Below are 11,544 nucleotides of genomic sequence, written 5' to 3'. Positions count from 1 at the left end.
AGTTTCAGGTAACAAGGCGCTTGTGTGAGCTTCAACTCAGACGCTTTGACGCTGCAGACGGTCTGAACAGCGCATGCGCTGGGTAGCAGGTGGCCACATGAACAACCAAATCATCCTTCTCTGGCTTTCCTGTAATTACTGTCTCACAACCCATGTTCTTCAATTAAATTCAGATTTAAATCGGATTCAAGTTAATTTGATGGGACTTAATGCAGTCGACATGGCAGAGAAAAAAAGAAGGGGTCAATAGGGTCAATATCTCAACAACGGAGCGAAGCCATAAAGGAACCACCAAGAACTACAAATAGTCTGAGAAACAACAATGATGCATCCAGTAAGGTCAATCAAAACTGTGTTGATGTGAAGCATCATCTCCACTCTTTAAACAAGTTATACGTTGTGAAGAAGTGGCCTTGTGAGACCCTGAGCCCTCTCGATTCACCCTGGCCACAGTGCCAAGATGAGCGTCCACCACCCACGTAATCTTTTTCTTCTCCTGGTGCGCTGCCACTCTCACCCACGCCCAGTCTGCCCACGGCGATGACAGCGCTTGGCATCCCGAGAGACGGGGAGAAGACAGTGAGTCACTCGGATGCTGCTAGTGGATGGGTGGATACAGAGTGACTCTTCACACTCCAAGGTGACGAGGAGGAGGTGGCGAAACGGGGAGTTGGAGAAGCAGCCAAATGTCCGTTGGAGGAAGACACATTATTATACAAAAATCCCTTCTAGGCCCGCATACATTGCGTTTATAAAAGACTCAATTTGTTTGTATACTTTATCAGTTACGGGGGGGTCAGGGTTGTCACACACTGTAAAATCTGACAAGTTGATCAAATAACCTTGGAAACTGATTGCCATGAAAAAGTAAATATAACTATTAATTTATGTTACTTTATATCTAAGTGTTAAATTTAGGCTACTTAAAATTTAGCTTAACTTAATTTTGTAAAGTTGCTGTGACCTAAAAATGACAAGTGAAATCACCTTCCTCTTTCAAACTTTAGGCAACTTCTGTAAACCTAGTTAGTCAGACTTAACTTGATTAATATGATTGTCTAGTTTACAACCAGCAGAATACAGATATGTAGCTCAATAAATTTGGATTACTTGCTAAAACTTGGAAATACTGATTTGACTAAACTTGTCATATTTAAGTTGCAACAACTTTACAAAATGAAATTAACTTGACTAAATTTGGACTAAACTTGACAATTTGATATAGTGTATACATAATTTAAGACTAATAGTTATATTTACTTACATTTTCAAAGCAATCACTTTCGTAGATTTATTAAAGGTAAAATTGTCACATCAGTTAGATTTGGCTCCCTAGAGGGTGCTGTTAAAAAACATTTGTACTGAAATTTCTAGATTTGGGGTCAGGGGTCACCTACAGTATAATTTCAGGACTGCGATAGTTGACACTGAGGCCAGAAATCTTGTTTTTCGTGCCCAAATGTAAATATCAAACTCTTCTGTGCTTCTCTTCTAGGCTTTTTTTTTATACAAAAGGTTTATAATAAAACAAGTATTACTATTAAAAAGTAGCCAGTGAAGTGATATATATCATTAGACAGCTTTTTTCTTAGCAAGCCAATAACATGCTGTTGTTTGCCTAATTTCTAGCAAAAACTTTACAGTTAGGGATGCCTGTCACATTCTTTTTAGGGTCAATTGTCACATGAATTGTTCTTTATATTGGTATATAAGGATAAGAAATGTGCTTGTGAGAATGATTTTTCCTGTTTATGTTCTTTTGATTAGGAATATGTCGGTTATTGTATTAAAAATACAATGAAATTGAACTTCATTTTAAAGTCATTTTTGAGATTGCCTCCATTTGTGTTTTTCTTTTACCCAATAAAATAACATACAGACAATTTACCCCATAGAGTGTGACTACCAACCCTACGATGGGGATGGTTGTAACAAGTGCACAAAATGCATTTCTCAGTCCATATTTTGAACAGAATAAGCTCACTCCCTTACTTTCTGAGATTTTAGGTTTCTGTTGCACATTGACAGAGACTGTATTATGGATACAGTTTTTGTGTGACAATCAACCCAGTTCTCTACATATTGTACTCATCAGTAATAACATTACATCGGATGAACATTTATTTGCCAATATTTGCAGTGCGTGTGCAAAACTTTTTTTCAGGGTTACTTCATTTGGCATTTACCTCTCTCTATCATATCCCACTGAGCAGCAGTGATAACAGAGTTTCTTTCAACCACGGCTAACGGTCTCTGATGGTTCTACATACGGTTTGCCACGCTAACTGTGACATTTAGCAGATTTTACCCAGTGGGGCATGTGGACCTCCATGTTTGGCAATGACACAAAAATGAAAACAAGCTTGTCAACAACAAACAAAGAGCTGGATTTACACCTGACCTTTGCACCTGCTGCTGTCATTTTCTTCCTCCCCTCTGCAGCTCTTTCAATGATTTGGAAATGTTACAGTTCTTTCATACCTGTTTCAAATACACCCATCTGTTTTAGCCTTAATTGCACACCGCTGAGCTGTGTATTATTTCATTTTTCACTCAAGGGTGCTGCAGATAAAGCTATCACTGTTAATCCACCTGCAGACAGACGCCTGTTACGCACCAACAAGCACAGATTTCAAAGAACTAATTGGCTAATGCTGTTTATGTTTGTCTTGAAAACGCAGGTTGTCAGAGCTTTGCTCCTCTTCCCCATCAATTCATTTCACTGTCATTGACATTTTTTTTTGGATTCTCAACCCCCTTCCTAACCCCTCCATGTTCACACTTTCCCCTATCTTCTCTCGCCTTCTCTTCTCTCTGGAGAGTCTCCAGCTGTGCCTCTGTCAGACAGCTGTGGGGCAAACTGGGGTCTTAAGTGGAAACACAAGAGCTCATGCTTTTTGCAGACTGATTAACAAAAATATTTAATATCAGGATGAGAAAAATGGTGATTTTACCGCTAGGCCTGTGAAAAAATTTTGGGGAGGAAGATGATTCCCATTTTAAAAATTGAGACTCCCTCTTTGTTCATTCTCTTTGCCAGAATATCAACTCCCCCCGCTGCATCAATTATGCACGATGGCCACCATATTAATAACATTCTCTTCACCAAGACTCAACCTCATTAATACTGTAAGCGGCCACTCTAAAAGCCATTCATATTACTTCCCCTCAGAGTCTGTTATCTGGAATCCCCCCCATTTTAGTGAGTCAGATGACAGCAGAGATCCACAGAGAAACGGGTCACGGCTGGGCTATCATGAAGTAGGACTCCTTACATCACTCCCCCAGTCAACACATATATAAACAGAGGCAGTCATGCAGACTTAAAGGGCATTTGTGCCTGTAGGCACACACACACACAGGCAGTGTAAAACACAAATGCTATCTAAGGACAAACTTATTTTGTCTGAATGAATGTCAGAGCATATTTTGGTGTTGTTTCCTCTCGTTTTTAAACGGCAGGAAACAGCCATCAAGGGCTTTCATAAACAGATGCACTGCAGGGAATCGGAGCATGCAGGCTCTCAGAAGTGACAACACTTGCTGGTTCACAGGTGATGTTCAGTATGTGCCTCATTTTAAAGCACTTAGATGGAGAGTGAAATGATTATTATTCAAAACTATAATCAGACACTGCTGGCCAAAAGTTTTCAAATCCATATTATTCAAAATGTCATGGAGCTTTAAAGTAGTGCCACTTTGCACAAAGGGAAAGCAGTCATTGTCTTATGGATTACACTGGTACTGGTAGAATGTTAAAGGCTCACATACTGCTTTCTTTTTTTCATCAGTTCAAAGAGAAGGTGAGCGAGAAAAATAGAGGAAATGTCTGCAGGCTGTTATGTAGGTGGGCAGCAGCGTCCGTGGTGTCAGGAAATGTGCGTTCAGATTTAGCTAAATAAAAAAAAAAATGCACTGAAACAAAGAAACTGAGCTTTTCTTATAAGAGACAGCAGAAACTGTATCTAAACAACCATCTTACAAAATAAAGTATTTTAAATTTTAAAGCTACCCTTGGTGGGTGTGATCACGGTATGTATAAAATAAAATAAAAAATAGCTCTTGAGAGAAAAAGGAGGGGATTTTAACACCAGACAGTCAAATTAACAATGTTATCCTTTGGTTATTTCATCTATTGAAACCAAAATATAACATATGTATGACAAAAAAACTGCATCTTCAGTAAAAACCTAACAACCACTGTATAGTAGCTTATATGAGCTATGCCTCATTATAGGAATAGAGGATGAAGCCAGTAGCACTGCAAATGTAATGCTACGGTTTGAGTGCAAGAGGCAGACTGCAAGAGGGAGCAGAGGTGGGAGAGACAGTGAAATTGGTCCCTCTGTTGGATTAAATTGGTAGTACAAGGGTTGGACACGTGATCATCACCCCACTGCCCATCCACACAGGCTTTCTCATTAAGCCAGAGCACTAAAACATAATCCCAACCATGAGTGTGTGTGTGTTTAAGAGAGAGAGAGAGAGAAAAGGGAGACAGAGAGAAGGAGGGCACAGACGTCAGACTGCAGTGGCAGTCATTTTCTCTCTCCTTTTCAATACAGTGACCGCAATGGATAAATCAAGATATAAGGCAAGGCACCCTCCAGAGGTGAGACAAGAAAGAGCAGTATTAAGCAAACTGATTGTTGAATATGCAGTTCGTAATCAGAACTAGGACAAGTCATGTGTTTCTATCCAAACAGTAACTATAAATTTAACATTAATGTATCCACATAATTACACGCAGAATTAAACGGAGGATTCTTGTGAAAAGTAGTGTATACGAAGAACACAGCCGCCTGAACTCAACCATTTTGTATCCCTAACACCATGACAAAGCTGCATTCTCACACCTTCTTCCCATCATACTTTTCTCTGTGCATAAGAACTTCCCCATTTTTTAAATCCCCAAAACAAAAGTCCCATGGTAACCACAATCCTTTTACTCAGGTGGACACAGTAAGCGGGTAGAGGATGCATTCTCTGAGTATGGTTGTTTGCGCTGATCCCTTGTGTACCTTGCTTTCAAAAATAAAGGGCATGAGAGAACTAAAAGCAGCACAAATCCCTCCCGCTGGGGCCCTGTAGGGGTTAAACAGCTCCTTGGTTGTCCTGGTTCAGCCTGTGCATAATCAAACAGATTCTCGTTGTGGTACTGAACAAAGCTATCAGAAAACGCAGGCAGGCTTTGGATACTTCCCTCTTAGGATGCCCTGGCTTTGTATACTTGCCGGATGTGAGAGGATGGAACCCGTGGTTCTGAGCATGACAAAGCTAATCTAATGACTGCAACAACATCCCGATGCCACTAAGAGGGAGCACGGATGGAGGACGAGTTGCTGGAAGTGGGGAAAGAAGGGGAGGGGTGGTGATAAGTTCTTCCTTTTATCTGTGACCAATTGTAAGCCTGTGATGTTCTCACTCAGCTGCAGGGCATGCATTTAATGTGTTTTTTGTCCATCTCATCCTCGGAAACTCCAGTTTTCTCGCTATCTCACGCTCAAGGCTCGAGTCTGTGCCACTGTGTTTGTGACTTTCTCTTAAACCCCCCCCCCCCTTTTTTAAAAGAAACAATTCTCTAATCTCACACACTTCTCCCTCGCTTGCTCACTTCCTTTACCCTCCGTCTGACTTGGCATTTCTGCTCAAGATGCTGCACATCTTTGGGTGACATATTTCTCTTTGTCTCTCTCTCTCTCTCTCTCTCTCTCCATTGTATCCACCCTGTTTCCTCCTGCTTGCATCTTCACAGCACATGCTGGGACTGATGTCTGGGTGGGGGTGGGTACATGCTGGCAGCTCCCTGGAAACAAGACTAGTTCATCATTTCAGAACAGTCTCCATGGTAACCACAGATAGCAGCACTAACCTCACTCACACAAAGGACACACCCTTGCAAGGGAGAAAAACAGGAAGTGCTACATAAGACGTGTATATAACAGACAGACAGGGAAATAAAATAAAGAACCCATTTCCAGTGAAACACTCTGCTGTTCTGACACCTTGCATTAAAACTGGTGATAAGGACATTTATACATCATGCCTCTGGTCCATCTGTCCAATCCATCTGTGTACTCCACCAAAAAGACTGAGGTGAATGCCTCTGTTAGACTGCAATCTTTGGGTCTGTGAACCACTTAGCTGCATGCCTCAACAAGGATAATGTACTGTACAATCAATAATTTAATACAGCACTGGGGGAGGCAGAGTTAGAAGCTTTTATCGGACACACACTCTGAAACCAAAGTCATCATCATATGCATACTGCCAGAATGCTCTCTCAAAAGCCCTTCATTGTGTATATTGTCTTCATTGTGGTTGTATAAAACACCCACAGCAGGCAATATCTGCAGTATGCAGAAACGAGCACAGTCTCCACAAATAATCCTGTAACGCGACACATCGACACAGACACGATGTCCTGATGGCTACATGGATAAAAGCCTCTCTTCCTCGTCCATCCTGACCCTTCGCCCCGCCCAACTGGTTTGGCTGTGATTGACACTAGGTGCTGCCGGCCCCGCCCAGCCGCAGAGCAGAAAGGGAGGGAAGAGCTGAGCCGAGCGGAGCTGATACCTCGATCGGTGCTGAAGCTTCCTGCTGCTGCTGCTGCAGCGACTAGCGGAAAATTACCTGCCCCTCCCCCTCCTCGTCTCTCTCACATTCACAGAGAGCTGCAGCATACAGAACACATACTGAACCACTTTTACACAGAAACAGCTTCAGGCATTGTTTCAGGAACAGTATGGAGAGCTTGTACATATAGCAGAGACTGTATCGGAGAGCGAGGCAACTGCCATCACCAAACATGCGCATGTAGCGCGCTGCCATTTTTAAATCACACGCTGACCCACTTAACAGCTTCACACAGCCCATACGCATTCCCTGCAATATGTGAAGTCTGTTTGAGAGCTCTGGTTCAGTCTCCTTCACATTAAAGCAGCCGAACGAGCGGAGTTTTGACAGATCAGGCCACGCTTGTTTGTGCTGGACCACTCCCTGAAATGAGGTCACTTTGTCTGAGTGACTCAAAGCATCACAGATTCACAACAACACAGAGTGCTGTGAGCTTCACCGACAATATACAGCACGATCCACCAGTTAGGAGCAAGGATGACGTTGTTTAATACGTATAAATGCCACGCGGGTGTGTATAAAAAAGCTACATTTAAATACAGTCAAATTCAATCACTGAAAAAAACTGAAAACACGAGGCGCCTCTGTGGGTTATACTTCGCATGAACGGATCAGGGTCGCCTCTGTCCCACTCTGTGCACACATTAGGGATGTTAATGAAAATATATTAGATCGTGTTTACAAGGCTGATGGCACACATGTCTGCAGAGATGGACGTTAATTCCCTGTTAGTTCTCTCAGCTGCTCCCCTTCTCGGGGAGAGCTGGTGAAGGAGAGGGGGAGGGGAAAGAGGCCTGGCAGCATGGAGGAGGAGGAGAAGAAAAAAGGAATAGACCTGAAATGAACAAAATCATGTTGCAGAGCAATAGGAATGGGGACAGAGCAGGCAAGGGTATGACAAATAAAAACAAAAAAAGTACATGCATGGATCGAATTGCACAACACAGATTTTGAGGATATGAGTATCATGTTTTCATCAATAAACCGGTAGTTAAGAGCAGAGATTTTTTAAAAAAATCACCCTATAGGAACACAAATAATTTCCTTGGCTCAGTATACTTTTATAATGAAAGTAAAAATCATGGCTTGGCAAAAAAGAGACTCCCTTAGGTTGTTAACCTATAATTAGAAATACACTATCACACACTACCCTTTAAAAGTATAACCTTGTTTCACAATACACTGGTGTCTTGCAGTGCAGTTTCTAACAGCTATAATATAAAGACAAAGTGCATGGCGTGATGAGTTCAAAACATGAGCCTGTATTTTAGACAAGCAGATTTCACAAAAAGGATTACTTGAACAACAATAAGTATGTAAGTAATCGCTCTGGAATGAATGCAGAGATATTATGAGTACAAACTGCAGAGATTTAAAGCTCAAATGGTGAATAAAACCAAGGATAAAGCGTGACTCCAGAAACACATTCATTTTAAAGAGCATAACGAAAATGAGTGAGCAATATCAAAGACAGACAAAAATAGGGATTATTTCAAAGTAGAGAAGTGGGAATTAAAAGGCCCTGCACACCCATGATACACCTGCATGTCACCTATTTGCTCAATTAGACTTTCCCTCAAGACAGACAGACTTAAATGTGAATGTAAACATAGTGCAGGCATGTTCACTTTGAGCTTGATGGACTTCTCCCTTACTTTCCCATTGTATTGGATGAGATGGGACAATGTACACCTGAATCATTGTTATAGGGCTTCCTTGTTGAATTCATTTCAACATAAACACAATGGAGAAGCACAGGTGTAAATAAAACACTTCACAACAGTCGAATTCCACTTAGTTGCTTTGACCTGTGGATAGGGCTAGGCTATATATTTATATTTAATAGATATTTTGCTTTTCTTCTCAGATTTTGGTATATTGTAATACCCTGAGTGTTCTTTTGCATACTGTCACTGTCACAGGCTACAGGGACACTAACATGAAACAGCAAAATTAGTAACACGTGTGCTCTCCCACTATGACAAGTCAAAATGCCTGTAAAATTTCCAGCAGCTCCTCCGAACTACAACCTGAGCTGAGAACTAATGAGCCAGTATAGCTGAAGAAAACACCTGTGTAATTGTGCAGGGCCTATAAAACAGAAATCTGATTACAATAAAATAGAAATCACCTGTGCATTTGCGCAGGGCCTTTAAAACAAAAATCCAAATAAAATAAAAATTAATGAAATTAAAATCTAAGCTAAACCTAAATCAGCAAATTCCTTGCATGCAGGGGGATAAGTGTGTACAGATTTGCACTGTGATCATGTCTATCACAGAAATAGGTTCTGAATGGCTGATGGAGCAGTTTGTACTTTTGTCATCAAAAGCTACAGTTAATCAGAGAGTAACACAGTGCAATGAAACATGTTAACAGCTTGAATGCTGAACGAGAACACGTCTCAAAACTGACCACAGCAACCAGACAACATCTAAACTAAAGCAAAGTCCCACCAATATAGCTGCTGCCAATTATTCTCTATAAAGTGTAGTAGCACAGAGGCCCTCCATCAAGAAACATGTCAACTTCAGGCTCTATTCCAGCGACTAATTTCACAAAACACAGAGAGGAACACAGGTCACAACAGGTCATCAAAGAGCTGATCACCATTACACAATGTTTACTCCAGGTTTTTCAATTTAGCATACACTAGTTCACGTTGAAGCAGGGAGTGTAATTTGCCAAACATTTATCACACATGAGACCTCAACAATCGATGGAAAGCCGATTCAAGGCGTTTATAAAGTAACAAAATGAATACTTACTCGGCTGGACTGCAGATATATATTCTAAATTAAAGACAACACAACTCATGCTAACTCCGATGTGCCCTCCTTGACGACGCCGAAGTTAGTTTCCGATTCGTCGCTTCCGCTTAAGCAGTGAAGGGAAACGTAATTTGCATTGTTTAACGACTGATTCGCGGCTTTTTTGCACCTCTCACTTAGTCAAAGCATGTTAGATATTTAAGTAACGCCTCGTTGCTGTCTGAAATCCACTTTTACTACTGTGAAACCTTTATTCTATCCTTTAATCAGAAGCGTCGAATCGGAGACTAACTTCGGAGTCGTTCTCATTTCTGCAGTGACAGGTAACGTCAGATACTGTCAAAATGGTTGCAATACAACTTAGAGACATTAGCGGCAGCACTGAGCGGGAAACGGACCAGCATCTGTTACGCGAAGAAGACGCGCCAAGTTTGAATCTTATACGGCTTGTTGTCATCCTGAGAATCTTTTGGCGTCACAGAGATCGAGCGAATTTCCTGTAACATTCTGTCATCGAATCCTTACGCTTTACCGGTTCCTATAGAAAGTTTAAATTATCTCCATTCAGTTGAGGTTTTCAACGTACACCTATTACGTATGTAACTGGGAATTCAATGCTTCAGTGCTCTAGTCCTCGCCGAGGGATAGACACCTGTAACAACCACCACTGTAAGTAAACGAAAATCAAAATGTTTATCTTTAAAAGGAAGTTTAGTCTCTCCAAACCATTTCCCGCTTTGCTGGTTTTTAGGTTAAGCTACAGCAATTGCTGAGTGAGATACCTTAGAATTAGCTGGGTGCGATGAAGACGGCAAGTAGAGGTATGCTAACGTCAATGTGTTGCTCAAGAAAACAGACATAAATGTTGGAAAAGTTGGTTGTGAAATGTGAGTAGCTTGAGGAGTTGCCGTGCGTGTTAATACATTTGTCCCTTTTTTTCTGGCAGCGACTGGGTTTCCATTTGAATCCATGCACACGGCAGTGAACACAAGCTAGCTGCTAGCTAACTACCACCGGTGCCGTCTGCTCTCCGAGGCCGCAGGCTAACGTTACACCTTTATCGGCGACACCTTGCCAGCCTACTGACGGTAAGTCATAATTATCAAAGATGGCTACATTTTTGGTATATTTTCCTTTTAGACTATACTGTCGACTGTCTGACTTAACTGACATTTTGTAAAGACCGCATGCGGTGTCTCAGTGCAGCACGCCATTTGTCTCATGCTTTTTAAAAATGTATTTATTTTTTTTATTATAACTATTTCTGTCTTTTAAAAATACGCTGCTTACTCTAAACAATGTGATGATTTTACTTAGTGTAGGCGACAGCTCACAAACTCCATTAATCACTGAATATTTGAGTAAATTGTGAATCCCACACATAAGTTACTATCGGAGATGACACCGACCTCTCATTTGTAAACATAGTTTTACAGTTAGAGCATCAAAGCACCGGTCTGACACTTAAAGTTAGGTAACAGAGAGCGATAAAGGATGAACCCACATGCTTAGCAGCGAAGCTTTTCTCGTTTTGCGTTATTTTTGGAAATTTCCAAATTTGTCTGGGTGTGAGGCGATGGCCTATTAATCAGCTAATTGTGCGTCGTCATTCATGAGTTGTTTCACACATTGTCTTTGCTGGCCGAAATGCTGGACTGTTGCATTTAGTGATGTTACTCAGAAGTTGTGTTTTCCAGAAGCTTTTTTATAATTGTTTATAGCATTGCATAATGCCTTTTCTTCATTATAAGCTGATACGAAATGAAGATATATTTTTCCTGTTTAGTTTTTTGGCAGTATTGCAATCCCCAGTTTTGAGGGTTTGCTCTGTGTGATAGAGGAAACACTTAAGTGACAAAGAAGCTCTCGAGGTTATAACAAGCTGATACGATTTCAGGACCGTGGATAGCGCTTATACTGAAAGCAGACAGAGGAAAGCAAAGGCAGAGTGCTTCTTCCACAGAGCTAGAAATGTTCATACTGGAGGAGACGGTGTACACTAAAGTTAGATCGCTATCTTTCAACAGCTTTGGCCGAATTGCATCTTACCTTTTCTTTGTTAGGTAAAGTCTGAGTTCTGGTAAAAGTGTCTCCACCGTTTATGCTGATCAGCTCCGCATCTACAGGCGGAAAC

At 41.2% G+C, this 11,544-nt stretch overlaps 1 protein-coding gene across 1 annotated transcript in view; it reads right to left on the bottom strand.

The window, feature by feature from the left end:
• Positions 1–9,176: 9,176 nt before the first annotated feature.
• LOC121948483 (protocadherin alpha-3-like) overlaps positions 9,177–11,544 on the bottom strand; it is a gene marked incomplete at its 5' end in the record, with an annotated part of 8,842 nt that continues 6,474 nt past the window's right edge. Inside the window, one exon of the mRNA XM_042493880.1 lies at positions 9,177–9,188. Coding sequence (XP_042349814.1) covers positions 9,177–9,188 — 12 coding nt within the window. The remainder of the gene's footprint in view (positions 9,189–11,544) is intronic.

The sequence above is a fragment of the Plectropomus leopardus genome, chromosome 9, assembly GCF_008729295.1.
Source record: "Plectropomus leopardus isolate mb chromosome 9, YSFRI_Pleo_2.0, whole genome shotgun sequence".
NCBI lineage: Eukaryota > Metazoa > Chordata > Actinopteri > Perciformes > Serranidae > Plectropomus > Plectropomus leopardus.
The sequence above is the reverse complement of the archived record's forward strand: the minus strand, read 5'-3'. Positions and strand labels throughout refer to the sequence as shown.